The sequence below is a fragment of the Heptranchias perlo genome, unplaced genomic scaffold (assembly GCF_035084215.1).
Source record: "Heptranchias perlo isolate sHepPer1 unplaced genomic scaffold, sHepPer1.hap1 HAP1_SCAFFOLD_404, whole genome shotgun sequence".
Classification (NCBI taxonomy): domain Eukaryota; kingdom Metazoa; phylum Chordata; class Chondrichthyes; order Hexanchiformes; family Hexanchidae; genus Heptranchias; species Heptranchias perlo.
Genome location: NW_027139416.1, coordinates 78,906 through 102,827, shown reverse-complemented (window position 1 = coordinate 102,827; position 23,922 = coordinate 78,906). Strand labels below are relative to the sequence as shown.

The window sequence follows — 23,922 nt, the reverse complement described above, 5'->3', positions numbered from 1 at the left end:
CCATTCCCTCCCCCTACACTCTCTCTCTCTCCATTCCCTCCCCCTACACTCTCTCTCTCTCCATTCCCTCCCCCTACACTCTCTCTCTCTCTCCATTCCCTCTCCCTACACTCTCTCTCTCTCCATTCCCTCCCCCTACACTCTCTCTCTCTCCATTCCCTCCCCCTACACTCTCTCTCTCTCTCCATTCCCTCTCCCTACACTCTCTCTCTCTCCATTCCCTCCCCCTGCACTCTCTCTCTCTCTCCATTCCCTCCCCCTGCACTCTCTCTCTCTCTCCATTCCCTCTCCCTACACTCTCTCTCTCTCTCCATTCCCTCCCCCTACACTCTCTCTCTCTATCTCCATTCCCTCCCCCTACACTCTCTCTCTCCATTCCCTCCCCCTACACTCTCTCTCGCTCTCCATTCCCTCCCCCCTACACTCTCTCTCTCTCCATTCCCTCCCCCTACACTCTCTCTCTCTCCATTCCCTCCCCCTACACTCTCTCTCTCCATTCCCTCCCCCTACACTCTCTCTCTCTCCATTCCCTCCCCCTACACTCTCTCTCTCTCCATTCCCTCCCCCCTACACTCTCTCTCTCTCCATTCCCTCCCCCTACACTCTCTCTCTCTACATTCCCTCTCCCTACACTCTCTCTCTCTCCATTCCCTCCCCCTACACTCTCTCTCTCTCCATTCCCTCCCCCTACACTCTCTCTCTCTCTCTCCATTCCCTCTCCCTACACTCTCTCTCTCTCTCCATTCCCTCCCCCTACACTCTCTCTCTCTCTCCATTCCCTCCCCCTACACTCTCTCTCTCCATTCCCTCCCCCTACACTCTCTCTCTCTACATTCCCTCTCCCTACACTCTCTCTCTCTCCATTCCCTCTCCCTACACTCTCTCTCTCTCCATTCCCTCTCCCTACACTCTCTCTCTCTCCATTCCCTCCCCCTACACTCTCTCTCTCTACATTCCCTCTCCCGACACTCTCTCTCTCTCCATTCCCTCCCCCTACACTCTCTCTCTCTCCATTCCCTCCCCCTACACTCTCTCTCTCTCCATTCCCTCTCCCTACACTCTCTCTCTCCATTCCCTCCCCCTACACTCTCTCTCGCTCTCCATTCCCTCCCCCCTACACTCTCTCTCTCTCCATTCCCTCCCCCTACACTCTCTCTCTCTCCATTCCCTCCCCCTACACTCTCTCTCTCTCCATTCCCTCCCCCTACACTCTCTCTCTCTCCATTCCCTCCCCCTACACTCTCTCTCTCTCCATTCCCTCCCCCCTACACTCTCTCTCTCTCCATTCCCTCCCCCTACACTCTCTCTCTCTACATTCCCTCTCCCTACACTCTCTCTCTCTCCATTCCCTCCCCCTACACTCTCTCTCTCTCCATTCCCTCCCCCTACACTCTCTCTCTCTCTCTCCATTCCCTCTCCCTACACTCTCTCTCTCTCTCCATTCCCTCCCCCTACACTCTCTCTCTCTCTCCATTCCCTCCCCCTACACTCTCTCTCTCCATTCCCTCCCCCTACACTCTCTCTCTCTACATTCCCTCTCCCTACACTCTCTCTCTCTCCATTCCCTCTCCCTACACTCTCTCTCTCTCCATTCCCTCTCCCTACACTCTCTCCATTCCCTCCCCCTACACTCTCTCTCTCTACATTCCCTCTCCCGACACTCTCTCTCTCTCCATTCCCTCCCCCTACACTCTCTCTCTCTCCATTCCCTCCCCCTACACTCTCTCTCTCTCCATTCCCTCTCCCGACACTCTCTCTCTCCATTCCCTCCCCCTACACTCTCTCTCTCTCCATTCCCTCCCCCTGCACTCTCTCTCTCTCCATTCCCTCCCCCTGCTCTCTCTCTCCATTCCCTCCCCCTACACTCTCTCTCTCCATTCCCTCCCCCTACACTCTCTCTCTCTCCATTCCCTCCCCCTGCACTCTCTCTCTCTCCATTCCCTCCCCCTGCTCTCTCTCTCTCTCCATTCCCTCCCCCTACACTCTCTCTCTCTCCATTCCCTCCCCCTACACTCTCTCTCTCTCCATTCCCTCCCCCTACACTCTCTCTCTCTCCATTCCCTCCCCCTACACTCTCTCTCTCCATGGTTGGGGATCAATGATCTTCAGCGCTGCGGGGCTCGGGGCTTTCAATAAAAACACAACCCGGGGCCGCGCTCACTGAAGGGCAGCGCGGTGCGCAGGCGCGGCCGGCCGGGGGGAGCCCCGCGCATGCGCGTCAGGCAGAGAGGCGGTTCCCGAGATTCAAAGAGCAACTGTCGCCCTCGAGAGGAGGAAATGGCGGGCGGGCCCGGCCCGGACAGTCCGTGTGGGAACGGCGGGGTTTAGAGACGATCCCGGGCCCGGCCCGGACAGTCCGTGTGGGAACGGCGGGGTTTAGAGACGATCCCGGGCCCGGCCCGGACAGTCCGTGTGGGAACGGCGGGGTTTAGAGACGATCCCGGGCCCGGCCCGGACAGTCCGTGTGGGAACGGCGGGGTTTAGAGACGATCCCGGGCCCGGCCCGGACAGTCCGTGTGGGAACGGCGGGGTTTAGAGACGATCCCGGGCCCGGCCCGGACAGTCCGTGTGGGAACGGCGGGGTTTAGAGACGATCCCGGGCCCGGCAGGTCTGCCGCCAGTTCCAGGTGTTGCCGTTTTCACTCAGTGCCGGTGAGCGATTGGGCTTCAGCTTCCCGGCTCCAACATGTGGGACTGGCTGAGCTCGGGGGGGAAATGAGCCCATCAGACAAGATGGGAGTCGCCACCTTCACCTTGTCGCTGCTGATGGAGATCCGCACAGCCTGTCCGCACCTCCCGCACACAGTCACGGCTCTTCTCCATTCTCAGGGCAGAGAAACTCAGGGCGGACTCACCTCCTCGGCCTTTAAATACAAAACACCGGCATTTCAAAATCTAATCCGAGAAAAGCCGTGTCCACAACTGGCAACAACTGGAGAAACCTCAAACGCACAGAAACGCTGCAAATTCACAGCAAGACTTGCATCGATACGGTGCCTGTCTGTGTGTCTCAAAGTGCTTCACCTACAATCAATTACTGTGGAAGCAATGACTTGTCACAAACAGCCACCACCTTGTGCACAGCAAGATCCCATAACCAGCATTCAGATCAATGACCAATAATTTCCTGGTGTTGCTAGAGGGAGGGATGTTATTCGGGACACAAAACGTTCCTGCTTTTCAAATAATGCCCTGGGATCTTTACCATCCACCTGAACAGGCCGGCAGGGCCGCAGTTTAAAGCATCATCTGAGGGAAGGCACCTCCATAATGGAAATTGGAGAGGTACTGGCCATAATCTTCCAAACATCCGTAGATACAGGGGTGGTGCCAGAGGACTGGAGAATTGCAAATGTTACACCCTTGTTCAAAAACGAGTGTAAGGGTAAACCCAGCAGCTACAGGCCAGTCAGGTGGGGAAACTTTTAGAGACGATAATCCAGGACAGAATTAACAGTCACTTGGACAAGTGTGGATTGATTAGGGAAAGCCAGCATGGATTTGTTAAAGGTAAATTATGTTTAAGTAACCTGATAGAGTTTTTTGATGAGGTAATAGAGAGGGTTGATGAGGGCAATGCGGTTGATGTAGTGTGTATGGACTTTCAAAAGACATTTGATAAAGTGCTGCATAATAGGCTTGCTATTAAGATTATGGCCCATGGAATAAAAGGGGGCAGTTGCAACACCGATACAGAATTGGGTAAGTGACAGGAAACAGAGAGTAGTGGTGAACGGTTGTTTTTTGGACTGGAGGGAGGTGTATAGTGGTTTTCCCCAGGGGTTGGTGCTGGGACCACTGCTTTCCTTGATATATATTAATGGCTTGGACCTGGGAGTACAGGACACAATTTCAAAATTTGCAGATGACACAAAACTTAGAAGGGTAGTGAACAGTGAGGAGGATAGTGATAGACTTCAAGAGGCTGGTGGCAAGGGCGGACATGTGGCAGATGAAATTTAACATAGAAAAATGTGAAGTGATACATTTTGTTAGGAAGAACGAGGAGAGGCAATATAATCTAGAGGGCACAACTCTAAAAGGGGTACAGGAACCGAGAGATCTGGTGGTATATGTGCACAAATCGTTGAAGGTGGCAGAGCAGTTTGAGAAAGCGGTTAAATAAGCATACGGGATCCTGGGCTTTATAAATAGAGGCATAGAGTACAAAAGTATGGAAGTCATGATGAACCTTTATAAAACACTGGTTCGGCCACAACTGGAGAATTGAGTCCAGTTCTGGGCACTGCACTTCAGGAAAGACGTGAAGGCCTTTGAGAGGGTGCAGAAGAGATTTGCTAGAATGATTCCAGGGATGAGGGACTTTAGTTATGTGAATAAACTGGAGAAGCTGAGCTTGTTCTCCTTGGAACTGAGATGGTTGCGATCCAGACAGAGTAGATCGAGAGAAACTGTTCCCATTGGCAGAGCGGTCAAGGACCAGAGGACCTAGATTTAAGGTGATTGGCAAAAGAACCAAAGGTGACATGAGGAAAACTTTTACACAGCGAGTGGTTAGGATCTGGAATGCACTGCCTGAGGGGGTGGTGGAGGCAGATTCAATCATGGCCTTCAAAAGGGAACTGGATAAGTACTTGAAAGGAAAAAATTTGCAGGGTGGGGGAGTGCGACGAGCTGGATTACCCTTGCATTGAGCCAGCTCGGACTCGATGGGCCGAATGGCCTCCTTCCATGCTGTAACCTTTCTATGATTCGATGAACTTAAAAAAGGACATCAATTTTTCTCAGGGCTTTCAAATTGTCCAGGGCTTTGGTGAGACCTCACCTGGAGTCATGTGTACAGTTTTGGTCTTATCCAAGGAAGGACAGACTTGCCTTCGAGGCGGTGCAGCAAAGGTTCACTAGATTAATTCCTGGGATGAGAGGGTTGTCATACGTGGTGAGGCTGAGTAGAATGGGCCTATACTCTCTGGAGTTTAGAAGAATGAGAGGTGATCTCATTGAAACATATAAGATTATATGGGGGCTTGACAGGATAAATGCTGAGAGGTTATTTCCCATGGTTGGAGAGTCTAAGAACCAGGGGGCACAATCTCAGGATAAGGGGTCGGCCATTTAAGACTGAGATGAGGAGGAATTTCTTCACTCAGAGGGATGTGAATCATTGGAATTCTCTGCCCCAGAGGGCTGTGGATGCTGAGTCGTTGAATATATTCAAGACTGAGATAGACAGATTTCTGGACTCTCGGGGAATCAAGGGATATGGGGATCGGGCAGGAAAGTGGAGTTGAGGTCAAAGATCAGCCTTGATCTGATTGAATGGTGGAGCAGGCGCAAGGGGCCATGTGGCCTACTCCTGCTCCTATTATGTTCTCGCAGTGTCGGTTGTTGCTCTGTTTAAATTTCATTACTTGTTGGCTTGGTGCTAGATTTATTAAACACTTTATAATCAGAACACTGTGGTTTTCATACTGCGTTCCTTTGATTGTAATTGAATGCAGAGGGAAGTAAGTCCTTCCCCTCTCCTCCCACGCCTTGAATTGCTACAAACTCTTTCCCGCACCCCTCCCTCCCCCCAAAATACCTCATCATGTGTGTGTACATGTGTATATACTCGCACCAAGTCCCGTTCACCCATCAGCCCCTGTACTCGCTGACCGACATTGGCTCTCGGTCCAGGAACGCCTCAATTTTAACATTTTATTCTTGTTTTCAAAACCCTCCATGGCCTCGCCCCTCCCTATCTCTGCAACCTCCTCCAGCCCGACAACCCTCCGAGATCTCTGTGCTCCTCCAATTCTGGCCTCTTGCGCATCCCCGATTTTCAAACCTCCACCATTGGCGGCCGTGCCTTCAGCTGCCTCGGCCCAAAGCTCTGGAATTCCCTCCTTAAACCCTCCACCTCCGTGTCTCCTCCATTCAGTCGCTCCTTAAAACCTACCTCTTTGACCAAGCTTTTGGTCACCTGTCCTAATGTCTCCTTTATGTGGTTCGGAGTCAGATTTTGTTTGATAATTGCCCCCGTGACGCACCTTGGGACGTTTTACAACGTTAAAGGCACTATATGAATGCAAGATGTCGTTGTTATAAATGTGAACGTACTGCGGGAGTGAAACTGATCTACACCGGGAGCGTGAAATGAGCTCATCGCGAATCACCAGCCCGTTTCACACCACACCCGGTTTCCTTTCCCGTTCTGCCGCGGTGGAGAAGGGGCTGCCGATTTGGCGACGAGCCCGATGAGTGGAGACTGATTTCACCTCCCTGTGGGGCTGGGAATGAGCCTCGGACGATGGTGTGAAACAGCCAATAGCGAATCAGAGATACGATTCTGATTTTTGACTTGAATGGAAAAGAAAATCAGGCGGAGTGTAAAAACGGGCGGCCGATTGGCGATCACCCGTTTCACACTACAGCCCGAGACCAATTTCTACCCCATTATGTGTCCAAATGTAGTTCAGAGGCGAAGGAAGCTCTGAAAGGTGGGCTCTGTTTATGTAGGTTAGACTATCTTGTTCTTATCCCTGGTGTTTAATCTTTAAACTGGCAATAGGAAAGTCTGTGTAATAGTGTTCAATTTTCATAGTTTGTTTTTAATAATTTAAGAAATATGAATAATTAAAATAATCACTTTTACTCTGTGCCACGGTGATTCTGTGTGATGTTTGCAGCCCTGTTCCTGCTGCATTATATGGGCAATAGTTAGAATATCTCCCTCTCTTCCCGTTCCCTGCCCCTACGCTCACTCTCTCTCTCTCCGTTCTCTCCCCCGACACTCTCTCTCCGTTCCCTCCCCCGACACTCTCTCTCCGTTCCCTCCCCCGACACTCTCTCTCCGTTCCCTCCCCCTACACTCTCTCTCCGTTCCCTCCCCCTACACTCTCTCTCCGTTCCCTCCCCCTACACTCTCTCTCCGTTCCCTCCCCCTACACTCTCTCTCCGTTCCCTCCCCCTACACTCTCTCTCCGTTCCCTCCCCCTACACTCTCTCTCTCCGTTCCATCCCCCCGCACTCTCTCTCTCCGTTCCCTCCCCCCGCACTCTCTCTCTCCGTTCCCTCCCCCCGCACTCTCTCTCCGTTCCCACCCCCGACACACACTCTCTCCGTTCCCTCCCCCAACACACTCTCTCCGTTCCCTCCCCCCGCACTCTCTCTCTCCGTTCCCTCCCCCCGCACTCCCTCTCTCCGTTCCCTCCCCCCGCACTCTCTCTCTCTCCGTTCCCTCCCCCCGCACTCTCTCTCTCTCCGTTCCCTCCCCCCGCACTCTCTCTCTCCATTCCTTCCCCCCGCACTCTCTCTCCATTCCCTCGCCCTACACTCTCTCTCTCTCTCCATTCCCCCCCGCACTCTCTCTCTCCATTCCCCCCCCCGCACTCTCTCTCTCCATTCGCTCCCCCCGCACTCTCTCTCTCTCCATTCGCTCCCCCCGCACTCTCTCTCTCCATTCCCTCCCCCCGCACTCTCCCTCTCTCCATTCCCTCCCCCCGCACTCTCTCTCTCTCCATTCCCTCCCCCCGCACTCTCTCTCTCCATTCCCTCCCCCCGCACTCTCCCTCTCTCCATTCGCTCCCCCCGCACTCTCTCTCTCCATTCCCTCCCCCTGCACTCTCTCTCCATTCCTTCCACCCGCACATTCTCTCTCTCCATTCCCTCCCCTTGCATTCTCTCTCCATTCCTTCCCCCCGCACACTCTCTCTCTCTCCATTCCCTCCCTCTGCACTCTCTCTCTCCATTCCTTCCCCCCCGCACACTCTCTCTCTCTCTCCATTCCCTCCCCCCAAACACTCTCTCTCTCCATTCCCTCGACCGACACTCTCTCTCTCCATTCCCTCTCCCTACACTCTCTCTCTCTCTCTCCATTCCCTCCCCCTACACTCTCTCTCTCTCCATTCCCTCCCCCTACACTCTCTCTCTCCATTCCCTCCCCCCAAACACTCTCTCTCTCCATTTCCTCCCCCTACACTCTCTCTCTCTCCATTCCCTCCCCCTACACTCTCTCTCTCTCCATTCCCTCCCCCTACACTCTCTCTCTCTCCATTCCCTCCCCCTACACTCTCTCTCTCTCCATTCCCTCCCCCTACACTCTCTCTCTCTCCATTCCCTCCCCCGACACTCTCTCTCTCTCTCTCTCCATTCCCTCCCCCTGCTCTCTCCATTCCCTCCCCCTACACTCTCTCCATTCCCTCCCCCTACACTCTCTCTCTCTCCATTCCCTCCCCCTGCTCTCTCTCCATTCCCTCCCCCTGCTCTCTCTCCATTCCCTCCCCCTCCACTCTCTCTCTCTCCATTCCCTCCCCCTACACTCTCTCTCTCTCTCCATTCCCTCCCCCTACACTCTCTCTCTCTCTCCATTCCCTCCCCCTACACTCTCTCTCTCCATTCCCTCCCCCTACACTCTCTCTCTCTCCATTCCCTCCCCCCACACTCTCTCTCTCTCCATTCCCTCCCCCTACACTCTCTCTCTCTCCATTCCCTCCCCCTACACTCTCTCTCTCTCTCTCTCCATTCCCTCCCCCTGCACTCTCTCTCCATTCCCTCCCCCTCCACTCTCTCTCTCTCCATTCCCTCCCCCTACACTCTCTCTCTCTCCATTTCCTCCCCCGACACTCTCTCTCTCTCCATTCCCTCCCCCGACACTCTCTCTCTCTCCATTCCCTCCCCCGACACTCTCTCTCTCTCCATTCCCTCCCCCTGCACTCTCTCTCTCTCTCTCCATTCCCTCCCCCTGCACTCTCTCTCTCTCTCTCCATTATCTCCCCCTACACTCTCTCTCTCTCCATTCCCTCCCCCTACACTCTCTCTCTCTCCATTCCCTCCCCCTACACTCTCTCTCTCTCCATTCCCTCCCCCTACACTCTCTCTCTCTCCATTCCCTCCCCCTACACTCTCTCTCTCTCCATTCCCTCCCCCTACACTCTCTCTCTCTCTCTCCATTCCCTCCCCCTACACTCTCTCTCTCTCCATTCCCTCCCCCTACACTCTCTCTCTCTCTCTCCATTCCCTCCCCCTACACTCTCTCTCTCTCTCCATTCCCTCCCCCTACACTCTCTCTCTCTCTCCATTCCCTCCCCCTACACTCTCTCTCTCTCCATTCCCTCCCCCCACACTCTCTCTCTCTCCATTCCCTCCCCCTACACTCTCTCTCTCTCCATTCCCTCCCCCTACACTCTCTCTCTCTCCATTCCCTCCCCCTACACTCTCTCTCTCTCCATTCCCTCCCCCTACACTCTCTCTCTCTCCATTCCCTCCCCCTACACTCTCTCTCTCTCTCCATTCCCTCCCCCTACATTCTCTCTCTCTCTCCATTCCCTCCCCCTACACTCTCTCTCTCTCCATTCCCTCCCCTACACTCTCTCTCTCTCCATTCCCTCCCCCTACACTCTCTCTCTCTCTCTCTCCATTCCCTCCCCCGACACTCTCTCTCTCTCTCCATTCCCTCCCCCTGCACTCTCTCTCTCTCTCCATTCCCTCCCCCTACACTCTCTCTCTCTCTCCATTCCCTCCCCCTACACTCTCTCTCTCTCTCCATTCCCTCCCCCTACACTCTCTCTCTCTCTCCATTCCCTCCCCCTACACTCTCTCTCTCTCCATTCCCTCCCCCTACACTCTCTCTCTCTCCATTCCCTCCCCCTGCACTCTCTCTCTCCCCATTCCCTCCCCCTGCACTCTCTCTCTCTCCATTTCCTCCCCCTACACTCTCTCTCTCCATTCCCTCCCCCAACACTCTCTCTCTCCATTCCCTCCCCCTACACACTCTCTCTCTCCATTCCCTCCCCCTACTCTCTCTCTCTCTCTCCATTCCCTCCCCCTACACTCTCTCTCTCCATTCCCTCCCCCTACACTCTCTCTCTCTCCATTCCCTCCCCCTACACTCTCTCTCTCTCTCCATTCCCTCCCCCTACACTCTCTCTCTCTCCATTCCCTCCCCCTACACTCTCTCTCTCTCTCCATTCCCTCCCCCTACACTCTCTCTCTCTCCATTCCCTCCCCTACACTCTCTCTCTCTCCATTCCCTCCCCCTACACTCTCTCTCTCTCTCTCTCCATTCCCTCCCCCTACACTCTCTCTCTCTCTCCATTCCCTCCCCCTGCACTCTCTCTCTCTCTCTCCATTCCCTCCCCCTACACTCTCTCTCTCTCTCCATTCCCTCCCCCTACACTCTCTCTCTCTCTCCATTCCCTCCCCCTACACACTCTCTCTCTCCATTCCCTCCCCCTACACTCTCTCTCTCTCCATTCCCTCCCCCCAAACACTCTCTCTCTCTCTCCATTCCCTCCCCCTGCACTCTCTCTCTCCCCATTCCCTCCCCCTGCACTCTCTCTCTCTCCATTCCCTCCCCCTACACTCTCTCTCTCCATTCCCTCCCCCTACACTCTCTCCATTCCCTCCCCCTACACACTCTCTCTCTCCATTCCCTCCCCCTACTCTCTCTCTCTCTCTCCATTCCCTCCCCCTACACTCTCTCTCTCCATTCCCTCCCCCTACACTCTCTCTCTCTCCATTCCCTCCCCCTACACTCTCTCTCTCTCCATTCCCTCCCCCTACACTCTCTCTCTCTCCATTCCCTCCCCTGCTCTCTCTCTCTCTCTCCATTCCCTCCCCCTACACTCTCTCTCTCTCTCCATTCCCTCCCCCTACTCTCTCTCTCTCTCTCCATTCCCTCCCCTACACTCTCTCTCTCTCCATTCCCTCCCCCTACACTCTCTCTCTCTCTCCATTCCCTCCCCCTACACTCTCTCTCTCTCCATTCCCTCCCCTACTCTCTCTCTCTCTCTCCATTCCCTCCCCTACACTCTCTCTCTCTCCATTCCCTCCCCCTGCACTCTCTCTCTCTCTCCATTCCCTCCCCCTACACTCTCTCTCTCTCCATTCCCTCCCCCTACACTCTCTCTCTCTCTCCATTCCCTCCCCCTACACTCTCTCTCTCTCCATTCCCTCCCCCTACACTCTCTCTCTCTCTCCATTCCCTCCCCCTACACTCTCTCTCTCTCTCCATTCCCTCCCCCTACACTCTCTCTCTCTCCATTCCCTCCCCCTACACTCTCTCTCTCTCCATTCCCTCCCCTGCTCTCTCTCTCTCTCTCCATTCCCTCCCCCTACACTCTCTCTCTCTCTCCATTCCCTCCCCCTACTCTCTCTCTCTCTCTCCATTCCCTCCCCTACACTCTCTCTCTCTCCATTCCCTCCCCCTACACTCTCTCTCTCTCTCTCCATTCCCTCCCCCTACACTCTCTCTCTCTCCATTCCCTCCCCCTACACTCTCTCTCTCTCCATTCCCTCCCCCTACACTCTCTCTCTCTCCATTCCCTCCCCCTACACTCTCTCTCTCTCCATTCCCTCCCCCTACACTCTCTCTCTCTCCATTCCCTCCCCCTACACTCTCTCTCTCTCTCCATTCCCTCCCCCTACTCTCTCTCTCTCTCCATTCCCTCCCCCTACACTCTCTCTCTCTCCATTCCCTCCCCCTACACTCTCTCTCTCTCCATTCCCTCCCCCTACACTCTCTCTCTCTCCATTCCCTCCCCCTACACTCTCTCTCTCTCTCCATTCCCTCCCCCTACACTCTCTCTCTCTCCATTCCCTCCCTGTTCTGGGCTCTAACCCACTCCCCACCATTTCCAGTGGAGATTATTGTGCCGAAAGCTGCTGTCCAATTCCACAGTCCCGCAGCTCCTGCTCTCATCAGCCCGCTCACAGGGAGATGACTCCCCGCTCAGCCCAAAGGCCGAGTCCGAGCAGCGCCGCTGTAGTTTGCGGCTCCGTGTGGAGAGGCCGCAGTGTCCGGGCCTGTTGGTGCTGGAAGAGCCCCAGGTTCCCCCGGGGGGTGGAGCCGCCTCTCCAGGCTCCACATTGCCCGTCCCTCCCTCGCTCTGCTCCGGCCCGGGCCCAGTGCCCCCGGGGGGGGGGGGAGCCCCGCGCAGGCGCGTCAGGCAGAGAGGCGGTTCCCGGGTTTATTTTCCACCTTCCTCTCTGCAGGGTTTGGAAAGGGGATTTTTTCCTCTTTATCTCCGGTTTAATTTGTTTCTTGAACCATTCTGGGTCTGTTCTGAGCTGATTATTTTCGGTTTGTGTTCACTGGGCCCAGTTTGCTGCCCCGTCACTCCCGGCACCGAGTGTTTATAAGAATTTCACTTCCTGCTCTGGTTCCTCGCTCTCTCTTGTTCTGTGTGAAAGCTGCTTCAGGAGCTGGAGGAATGGAGCCCGGAGCTTTCGAGGATGAATTAACCTGTGCTGTGTGTCTCCAGGTGCACCAGGACCCGGTGGTGTTGTCCTGTCAGCACAGTTTCTGTTTGAAATGTATTGAGGGACTTTGGGCCCAGTCACCAGGCCCAGAAGGGTTTGAGTGTCCTCAGTGTCACCGGAAATTCAACCCCAGGCCCAGTCTGGAGAGAAACTTCACGCTGTGTAATATTGTGGAAAAATACAAGCGGCCACAGCCTGCTGCTGATTCAGCCCGTGTCGTCTGCGATTACTGTGTCGAGAATCCATCCCCAGCTGTGAAGACGTGTCTGAAATGTGAAATATCTCTTTGCTCCCATCATTTAAAACCACATCTGCTGAACAAGGCCTTCAGTGGACACACCCTCATCGAGCCTGGAGCTGACCTTAAAGACAGGCAGTGCGTTGACCATAAGAAGATCCTTGAATACTACTGTGAAGATGATGCAGAGTGTGTGTGTGTTTCTTGTGTAATAATAGGGAAACATAAATCCCACACACTGCTGAGCCTGGATCAGGCACAAGCTGCAATTAAGGTGAGTGACACAAATCCCGATATTAAATACAGTGAGGGAGAATTTTCCTGTTAATGACCAACATTAATTAGAACTGATTGCAGACAGTGCTGATTTAGCCCAGTGTTTTCTTGCTGCCCCGGGTCTGGGTTTACAGCTGTTTGTTTGACAGTCAGATTTGCTCCCTCTCCTTTTGACGATCCGGATTCTTTCCCCTCAGTCTGGTTCAGTAATAACTGAAGTCGAATACATTTTAAAATTCAACACATCTTTAATAGCAGGGTTCTTAGTCTGCAGCATTGATTTGGACTCCTGATAGAGTCCCTCTATGCTGGCAGAGCAAGAACAAAAACATACAGAAATCCACACGTTTTTATACAAATCAATAGGGTTGGAACATACTTAACGAGGGTCAACACCAATCATAAGCCGGGCATAGGTTGCCATGCGAGGTTACATTATTTCCGGCCAATCATAAATCGTCCATGTGCTGATCATGCTGCTGTTAGACATCAAAGGGGATAACTTCCTCACTTTCCAACTTAGAATGTTCTTCCCTGTTCCTTCTGTTCCTTATCTCCCAACCTGGAATGTCTTTCAACTTTGGCTAAGCTCGTTACCTATATTGATCTGCCATAAACATGGAGACATTCAGACCAGTCCTTGACTCACATCAAAGCCTCTACATTGCTAAGACCATGCAACCCTGCTGACTACGCAAACATATGGCCCAGCAGGAGGACCAGGCCACTTGTACCAATCTCAGTTACTAACTAATTAACCCTTTCTAACCATTTTGCATTCTGCTTCTTTGCCACGTAGGCATTTTAATATTTTACTGAAAACTGACCACGTAGGGATTCTCATTCCCCCCTTTTATCATTTTATGATAACCAATTATTACGGTGCTCACTGGTTCTGCAGGTTCTGCAGTGCAGCAACATTTAAGTAAGCAATAAACTATAAGAATTATAACAATGAATATGACTAGCCCTTGAACTGGAGAAGTCCCAATAGAACACAGACATGTTTCATCAGTACGCCTTTGTATCTTATCTGTTCTCAGGAACAGACTCCTTCTAAACATCTCTCAAGTAAGTTGCGAATGTCCTTGGTCAGCTAAACCTATTCATGTTAATTTGAAAAGGCTAACATGGTCAAATGTCCTATGGTGCTTTATATTTTGTTTCCAGCCTAACTAGACTGAATGGTACCTTTCAGACCATTTTACACCTGTGAATTGGTGCCCTCCCCATTATATCCCTTAATCCAAATTCTCCCTACAATATCCCGTTAGATGCTGTACCTCATCTTAACCAGGTTCCCTTCGTGTTGGCCACCAGTCCGGGTGGAAGAGAGGCAGAGCATCTGATAATCCTATCAAACTATAATTGTTTTCCCTTTTACATGCACCTTACCCCAGCGGGTGCTACTCCCAGTACCATTAAGATGTGTTCTTAGTTGAAACCACAGAGACAATGGGGACATTCTCACCCAGGCTCTGTTTTACTATCTTTGCCAAACCCTTCATCCTCTGCTTACATTTATTACATGCAATGAAAATCAAGAAGCACATTACAACAAACTGCACTACGACTAATACATATGAAACTAATCTAATCCAAGGATGGATCTGTATATTCAGTCCCAAATTCCAGAGGTCATTTCACCAGGTGGTGACTTTAATTTGGTCAATGTCATGCTTAATGTTGTTATTGTCCTGTTGTAGGTTATAATAAACCTTCTGGGAGAGTCGTATCTCCATTCGCAATGCTTTCAAGTATTTAGGCAACAGGGGTGTCAGATACCCAAATGTGTCCTGATATGCTTTGAAGTCCTTTCTGACATTCTCAGAAACTTGTAAGGTGGTGAGGTTATGCTGGTGTATCTCTACCAGTTCCTCGGGTCCAATCCGAACCAGGACTTCAGAAATGGAGTAGAATTCTGGACTTAAAATATCACAAGTTAGATTGGCATATTTAAACGTTTTCAAATTAGTTGTAACACAGTATTCGCCCTCTCCGGCATATACCACTTAAGTGGGTTTTAGATCCGCCTCTAGGGCCTCCATGGTACAGTTAATATCCTGATTGGTACCTGGTATTATTAAACCCACACTGTGCTTCTAGGCTGTGTCCAACACTATGTGGACACACAGTGACAGCATGTCTAGTAACACATCCCTTTAATTTTGTTCCAGCCAATCAGCTTAAATCTACGTCCTCTAGTTCTTGAACCCTCTGCTTGGGGAAACAGGTACTTCCTGTCTACTTTATCTGGGCCCCTCATAATCTTGTAATTTTGTATCCATCGTGCGGATATCTTCTAAATATTGTTTCTCCCAATTTTATTGTTAACTGATGGGAACCTAACCCTAAATTTTGAAAATCCAAATTACTGTGTCCCTCTTTACTTTAATTTCAGTTCTTTTGATTGATACCAGTGTTTCCTGACTGTTTCATTAATTAGTTGGTTTCTCTATGGACCATGTGTCAGTGCCTTGTTTAAAAGGATTTCTCACTCGCCTGGACCACATTAACCATTTTCCTGTTGTGCTGTTGTCAAGTAACTGAACCTGTCTGAGACTCATTCTTCAATGTATCTTCTTCATGTATCTCCGCATACTAGCAGCATCTCATAGGAATGAGCTTAGTGTTCTTGGATATTAACTTTCTGCTGGCCAGTCTCTTCTTCCTCATGGTATTTCCGAACATTTCCCATGGCACACATCATATGTCCTGTAGGATTCAGTCCTGTAAAAGCAACTGGTTTGTTTAAAGAGTGGTTGCAATAGCTCACCAGGCCATAGGCCTTTGTAATCATGTTCTTCATCCTGGTCTCCATTTCAGATGATGGCAACATACATTTGTATCTTTTATGTCCACTGTAGCCATTCTTAGGTTTTCAGGTTATCTTATCAAAAAGATCAGGGGTGTCTAGAGTGCTTATCTCCCCCTGCATGGTCCCGATGTCAGGGTAGTGGCCAGGCTTTGAGTGTAGTTTTCTCATTATTCATTATAGGCAAGGACACAAATATCTCCACGAGAAAGCTATCAATTTACTATTCTCAACTACACTTTCCTGACTTCCACTAGATTGTATATTTATGCCAGATTGATTTTTTATCATGCCCAATTCAATGACTTTAGAGAAATTCCCATATCTCCCCACCTCGAGCATTCTGTCTCGGAAGACAACAAATAGGTTAAAACAAAACAGATCAAAATGTTTTCAAAAGAAGAGAATCAGGTTGATATCACCACGCTGTGACATTTGGTATCCGCTGATGTCTGCAGCTAAAGTCTTAAATCTTTAACACCACTGGATCGTTTCCTGCACCAAATTTCTCCAGCAAAGGTTGCACCGTAACTTTGTAACTACTCTTGGTAATCCTGCACCATCAACACTCACGTGGTCCCAAAAAAAACCAGGGTCACCTGTATTAAAAGAAACACAGAAAATCCATTGCAGCTCTTCTTGAGAGCCCAAGTGATTAATTTGTCAAATCTTCATTTATTACTTATTTATCCAAAGGAATAATCCCTATACCCAAAACAAATTTAGAAAACAAAACAGGAGAGAGAATTTGCCTAGTTCCACTCTCTCCCTCTCTCTGAAGCCCGCAGCCTGTCTGAAATAAACACTGTCTCTCCCACATACAGAGGAAGCCTCCGAAAGCTTGTGAATTTAAAATAAAATTGCTGGACTATAACTTGGTGTTGTAAAATTGTTTACAATTGTCAACCCCAGTCCATCACCGGCATCTCCACATCATACAGATGTACGCAGGGCTGCAGACTGGAATTTCTAACTCCAAGTCCTAATCTCTGTGTTTTCAAGATGTAACCACATTAAGCAGATGTAACCACATGTAACCACATTAAGCAGATATCATTAGCAGCCGCCTGCTAAGATACGTTATATTCCTCTTTTATTAATTTATTAATGGTTTGGGCATGTGTTTCTAGCACTGTAGCTATCCTTTGCAAATATATGGTCAGCATTTGATCCTCAGACAATTCCTTATCTGTATTTTCATTTATCTTTTAATATATCATTAATGCGAGACCCTAAATCTCTGACCTTTTGATCTAATGTTGTCAAATCAATGGTGTTAACAACTGAGGTAAAGGCAGTTGCTATATCACTTATCACAGATCTTTACGTCTCCATATTTGCCTATCTCTTTTTACGATGTCCACCTCCATTCCATGTGGCTCTTTGTTTTAACACTTGAGTTAGGAGGTGTTGATCTAATTGTTGAGTTTTCTTAGCAGTCTCAATGCGAGTTATATAATTTGTCAGGGAAGGTCTCCCCTCTTTGGTCAGATCTTGTATTCTACTATGAATTTCAAATAAAATTGAATAGCCCCAGAACTTGTCAAAACTTCCTTATCATACTGTGGCGGGGTAAAACTGATAGGCGTTTAGTACCCTGTGTCAGTACATAGCTCAAGTAATGGACTTCCAATTGTCTAACCTATGCTTCCTTTTCATATGATTTGTTTTACATTCCTTTCTAATCAATTTTTCACAGTAGCGTGAAAACTTATATCTCAGTCAATTGTAGCCTTTGGCATTTCCGAGTGATTGGGACAATTTTACTAATATAACCTATACCAATTGTTACCTCATGTTCACCTGTGTTCTGGGCAAGCCTCAGACAGTTCTCAACCGACTGGGTCATTTCTATCTGTTTGAACTGGTCTTGGCATGACAGTCTGGCTTCTTGGGATGGAAGGGGTTAATATTAACTTGCTCTTGTGGTAGGAGTAACTTGATCCTTCTCCCTTTTGAGATTAAGTTCCCACCTTCAAAATTTCACTTCACACAGGTTTGACTGATTTTTTTACTTCTCACATTTGTGGATTGCTTTGTACTATATTTTTGCACACTATTTTTTCACATACTTTTAGTGGATGTGATTGTAATCAACGCTCCGAGCTGTTCCAGCTTTCCGACTTTTCCTATCACAATGATCCTGATAGTTTTTTAATCTATCCCGTTAATTTTTAACCTCTTTTTAAACCACAGCCAATCACAAAATAAACATTCAAAATGCCAATTTTTTGAAGATCCCATGTCTGGAATTTAACATGCCCACACTTTATAAGAACCAGAATTTAATAGGTCACTTAACCTCAATAACTCCAATTTTAATTCAGCAGTATCAGAATTAAACACACGACAAGACAGATACATTACACAAAGGAAGAAAACACGTAAGACACAGTAAGAAGGGGGCGTGGCCCACAACACCAACAAAAAAACACTGATCAAGACAGGCTTTTTAAAGGGACAGTACACTTAAACAACAAAACCTTTCTTTTTCGGGTCTCTGTCTTTTAAACATTTGTCTAGTCACTTAATTCTATCCATATTTTTCTACAGTACTGTCTCCATAAAGCAATTAGTTCTTTGGCTGAGGTACCTCTGTTATTTTTCCAAATTAATTCCTGAGCCTTTTTTTTCCGGCATCTAAGTTTTATCAATAGTTCCTGTTTATATCCAATCATCAGGAACTTAAACCCTGACTACCCTCAGTGATATTAACCACTGACCTACCGCTTACAAGTTATTCCCTCAGTGATATTCGACCACTGACCTCTTCCTGCTATTTCTGTGTATTCGCCAGACTGACCTGAATCTTGTAAGGACGCACACGAGTGTTAGCGATCGGACGATTCGTCGTCAGACTGACGGATTGGAGGAAAACCGACATAGTAAATTAAGACTACTTACATCGGGGCGCCATTTCCTTCCTCCGTGTCTGAGACAATCCGCCTCTTACTCCGCGAACTCTCGGTGAACGACCATTAAGATCCCACCGCTGCCACCAAATGACGATCCGGATTCTTTCCCCTCAGTCTGGTTCAGTAATAACTGAAGTCGAATACATTTTAAAATTCAACACATCTTTAATAGCAGGGTTCTTAGTCTGCAGCATTGATTTGGACTCCTGATAGAGTCCCTCTATGCTGGCAGAGCAAGAACAAAAACATACAGAAATCCACACGTTTTTATACAAATCAATAGGGTTGGAACATACTTAACGAGGGTCAACACCAATCATAAGCCGGGCATAGGTTGCCATGCGAGGTTACATTATTTCCGGCCAATCATAAATCGTCCATGTGCTGATCATGCTGCTGTTAGACATCAAAGGGGATAACTTCCTCACTTTCCAACTTAGAATGTTCTTCCCTGTTCCTTCTGTTCCTTATCTCCCAACCTGGAATGTCTTTCAACTTTGGCTAAGCTCGTTACCTATATTGATCTGCCATAAACATGGAGACATTCAGACCAGTCCTTGACTCACATCAAAGCCTCTACATTGCTAAGACCATGCAACCCTGCTGACTACGCAAACATATGGCCCAGCAGGAGGACCAGGCCACTTGTACCAATCTCAGTTACTAACTAATTAACCCTTTCTAACCATTTTGCATTCTGCTTCTTTGCCACGTAGGCATTTTAATATTTTACTGAAAACTGACCACGTAGGGATTCTCACTTTCTCTTACAGTCTGTCTGAGAGAACAGGGTGGGCTCTGGGAGGGTGTGAGAGTGGCCCAGGGAGACTGCCCCTCACCCACACTCAGCCCCTCCTGGTGAGGGCACTGTAGAGCTCAGTAATTCACTGTGTGGGCACCTGTGAGAACTGGCCCTCCATGGCATAGGGCTGTAGAGCAGAGCATGTTTTAGCCCTGTGTAACGCTGGGGTATTCTGCCATCTGAGCAGCAGGGAGAGGACCATCACCGGTGGGGGGAGTGAGGGACACCCACGGGGGGTGACTCAGGGGCTGGGAGGAGAAACTGTTTCTCACAACAAGAGGGAATTGGTGTTTGAGAAATGCTGGTGTGACTGAGTCTGTCTCCCTTTCCCATCGGCTGATTCCTGGAAATGGAGGAGCTGAGTCCGTGTGAAAATTTAAAAAAAAATTTGTTCATACGATGTGGGCGTCACTGGCAAGGCCAGCATTTATTGCCCATCCCTAATTGCCCTTGGGAAGGTGGTGGTGAGCCGACTTCTTGAACCGTTGCAGTCCGTGTCAGGTAGGGAGTTCCAGGATTTAGACCCAACGATGATGAAGGAACGGCGATATATTTCCAAGTCAGGATAGTGTGAGACTTGGAGGGGAACGTGCAGGTGGTGTTGTTCCCATGTGCCTGCTGCTCTTGTCCTTCTAGGTGGTAGAGGTCGTGAGTTTGGGAGGTGTTGTCGAAGAAGCCTTGGGGAGTTGCTGCAGTGCATTCTGTGGATGGTACACACTGCAGCCATGGTGCGCCGGTGGTGAAGGGAGTAAATGTTTCGGGTGGTGGATGGGGTGCCAATCAAGCGGGCTGCTTTGTCCTGGATGGTGTCGAGCTTTTTGAGTTTTGTTGGAGCTGCGCTCATCCAGGCAAGTGGAGAGTATTCCATCACACTCCTGACTTGTGCCTTGTCGATGATGGAAAGGCTTTGGGAGTCAGGAGGTGAGTCACTCGCCGCAGAATACCCAGCCTCTGACCTGCTCTTGTAGCCACAGTATTTATATGGCTGGTCCAGTTAAGTTTCTGGTCAATGGTGACCCTCAGGATGTTGATGGTGGGGGATTCGATGATGGTAATGCCATTGAATGTAAAGTGGAGGTGGTCATTGCCTGGCACTCGTCTGGTGCGAATGTTACTTGCCACTTATCAGCCCAAGCCTGGATGTTGTGCAAGTCTTGCTGCATGCAGGCACGGACTGTTTCGTTATTTGAGGGGTTGCGAATGGAACTGAACACTGTGCAATCATCAGCAAACATCCCCATTTCTGACCTTATGATGGAGGGAAGGTCATTGATGAAGCAGCTAAGATGGTTGGGCTTACGACAATGCCCAGAGGAATTTCTGCAGCAATGTCCTGGGGCTGAGATGATTGGCCTCCAACAACCACTACCATCTTCCTTTGTGCTCGGTATGAGTCCAGCCACTGGAGAGTTTTCCTCCCGATTCCCATTGACTTCAATTTTACTCGGGCTCCTTGGTGCCACACTCGATCAAATGCTGCCTTGATGTCAAGGGCAGTAACTCTCACATTGGACCGAGGCTGTAACGAGGTCTGGAGCCGAGTGGTCCTGGCAGAACCCAAACTGAGCATCGGTGAGCAGGTTATTGGTGAGTAAGTGCCGCTTGATAGCACTGTCAACAACACCTTCCATCACTTTGCTGATGATAGAGAGTAGACTGATGGGGCGGTAATTGGCTGGATTGGATTTGTCCTCCTTTTTGTGGACAGGACATACCTGGGCAATTTTCCACATTGTCGGGTAGATGCCAGTGTTGTAGCTGTATTGGAAAAGTTTGGCTAGAGGTGCGGCTAGTTCTGGAGCGCACGTCTTTGGCACTACAGCTGGAATGTTGTCGGGGCCCATAGCCTTTGTTGTATCCAGTGCACTCAGCCGTTTCTTGATATCACGTGGAGTGAATCGAATTGGCTGAAGACTGGCTTCCGTGATGGTGGGGATATCGGGAGGAGGCCGAGATGGATCATCCACTTGGCACTTGTGGCTGAAGATGGTTGCAACGCCTCAGCCTCTTCTTTTGCACTCACATGCTGGACTCTGCCATCATTGAGGATGGGGATGTTTACAGAGCCTCCCCCTCCCATTAGTTGTTTAATTTTCCACCACCATTCAGACTGGATGTGGTCGGACTGCAGAGCTTTGATCTGATCCATTGGTTGTGGAATTGCTTAGCTCTGTCCATAGCATGTTGCTTCTGCTGTTTAGCATGCATGTAGTCCTGAGTTGTAGCTTCACCAGGTCGGCATCTCATTTTTAGGTACGCCTGGTGGTGCTCCTGACATGCTCTTCTACACTCCTCAATGAACCAGGGTTGATCCCCTGGCTTGTTGGTAATGGTAGAGTGAGGAATTTGCCGGGCCATGAGGTTACAGATTGTGCTGGAATACAATTCTGCTGCTGCTGATGGCCCACAGCACCTCATGGATGCCCAGTTTTGAGCTGCTGGATCTGTTCTGAATCTATCCCATTTCGCACGGTGATCGTGCCACACAACATGTTGGATGGTGTCCTCAGTGCGAAGACGGGACTTTGTCTTCACGAGGACTGTGCGGTGGTCACTCCTACCAATACTGTCATGGACAGATGCACCTGCGACAGGTAGATTGGTGAGAACGAGGTCAAGTAGGTTTTTCCCTCATGTTGGCCCGCTCACCACCTGCCGCAGGCCCAGTCTGGCAGCACGTGGTGAGTCAGTGTGAAAAGAAGTCGGTGTGTGTGGTTACTCAGTTTATACAGGGCAGGGAGCGCCTCTTTACTGAGAGCCACAGAAGGGAATATTTCTGCTCGGGGCCCAGACACTGAGTCCGTTATTTGAGGGGAGGGAGTACCTCAATGGAATTGGTTTACTCAGCGGGGGATTGTGAGATCACACCCGGGAGTGTGAGATTACGGGGGATGAAATGGCGGGGGGACAGAGACCACCAGGGGCTGTGAGATCGGCAGGGGTTTGGCCAATTGTTGGGAGGTAGGCAGATTGCGAAGTGTGTAGCCCATTCGTGGGGGTGGGGGAGAGATGGCGGCAGGTTTGCTTGAAGGTCCGGGGGAGAGCTCGCTCCTGCTCCTCCTGGCCCACGAGCAGTGCTGGAAAAGCACTTACCTGCTGGATCCGGCAGCTCCCGCTTCCCTTCAGCTGCCAGGTTTCCCGAGCCCTGGAAATCCCGTCCCACAGCCATTAAATCCAGATGGCAGCTAAAATCTGAGGCTGGCAACCTGATTAAAATATTAGAATTCCTGATCCACCTCTCGAGAGACCATCCTTGGTCCTTTGGTCAACAAGGGGCCATAAATATAAGACTGTCACTAATAAATCCAAGAGGGAATTCAGGAGAAACTTCTTTACCAGAGAGTAGTTCGAATGTGGAGCGTGTTACCACAAGGAGTAGTTGAGGCGAATATCATAGATACCATTTACAGGGAGGCTGATAAACACACGAGGGAGAAAGGAATAGAAGGATAAGTTGATGGTGTTAGATGAAGTAAAATGGGAGGAGGCTCGTGTGGAGCATAAACACTGGCATACACCTGTTGGGCCGAATGGCCTGTTCCTGTGCTGTCCGTTCTATGTGATCCGTTCAGCTGCCTCCGCCTCTTCCCTCCCTTCCCCTAGCCCACCAAACCAAACTTCCCCCAAGGTTCCCCCCGCCCTAGCCCTGAACTCACATCGCGCTCTAATTTATCTCCTATCTCTCCTCATGCCCTCTCCATGCTCACCTTGTTCATGAGACCCACCTCCTGCTCTCTCGACCCTATTCCCAGTAAATTACTGACCACCCAACTTCCCCAAATGGTGTGTTAGCCTTTATTGCAAGGGGGCTGGAGTATACGAGTAAGGACGTCTTTCTGCAATGATATAAGGCTCTGGTGAGACCACACCTGGAGTACTGTGTACAGTTTCAATCTCCTTATCTAAGGAAGGATATACTTGCCTTTGAGGGGGTGCAAAGAAGTTTCACTAGATTGATTCCTGGGATGAGAGGGTTGTCCAATGAGGAGAGTTTGAGTAGAATGGGCCTGTATTCTCTCTGGTATTGAGTAGAATGAAAGATGATCGCATTGAAACATATCACGTTCTTAGAGGGCTTGACAGGGTAGATGCTGAGAGACTGTTTCCCCTGGCTGGAGAGTCTAGAACTCGGAGTCCTAGTCGGCCATTTAGGACCGAGATGAGGAAACATTTCTTCACTGAGTGTTGTGAATCTTTGGAATTCCCTATCCCAGAGAGCTATGGATGCTCAGTCATTGAGTATATTCAAGACTGAGATCGTTAGATTTTTGGACACGAAGGGAATCAAGGGATATGGGGATCGGGTGGGCAAGTGGAGTTGAGGCCGAAGATCAGCCATGATCTTATTGAATGGCGGAGCAGGCTCGAGGGGCCGTATGGCCTACTCCTGCTCCTATTTCTTATGTTCTTATGTCCTTCCTGGCCCCTGTGCTAGCTGATATTATAAATAGTTACCTCTCCTCAGGTACTGTCCCACTCCCTTTCAAATCTGCTGTCATCACCTCCCTCCTCAAAAAACTCACCCTTGACCCCTCTGTCCTTGCAGACTACCACCTCATCTCCAATCTCCCTTTCCTCTCAAGTCCTTGTACGTATTGTCACCTCCCAAATCTGCGGCAATCTTTCCCGCAACTCCACGTTTGAACCTCTCCAATCAGGATTCCACCTCTGC

The 23,922-nt window shown here is 49.9% G+C and overlaps 1 protein-coding gene across 3 annotated transcripts in view; it reads left to right on the top strand.

Annotated features, from left to right (window-relative positions):
- The first annotated feature begins 2,454 nt into the window (after nt 1-2,454).
- The window catches only part of LOC137312211 (E3 ubiquitin/ISG15 ligase TRIM25-like), a 46,926-nt gene continuing 25,458 nt past the window's right edge, over nt 2,455-23,922 (top strand). For 2 of the 3 annotated variants that reach the window (XR_010960653.1, XM_067978860.1), the window contains exon 1: nt 11,492-12,716. Coding sequence is in view for 2 of the 3 variants with exons in the window: in XM_067978860.1 (XP_067834961.1) it covers nt 12,156-12,716 (561 nt within the window). In the remaining variant the exon portion in view is untranslated. Of the gene's footprint in view, nt 3,286-11,491; nt 12,717-23,922 lie in introns of those variants that run through there. The other variant, XM_067978861.1, reaches the window with a different exon arrangement.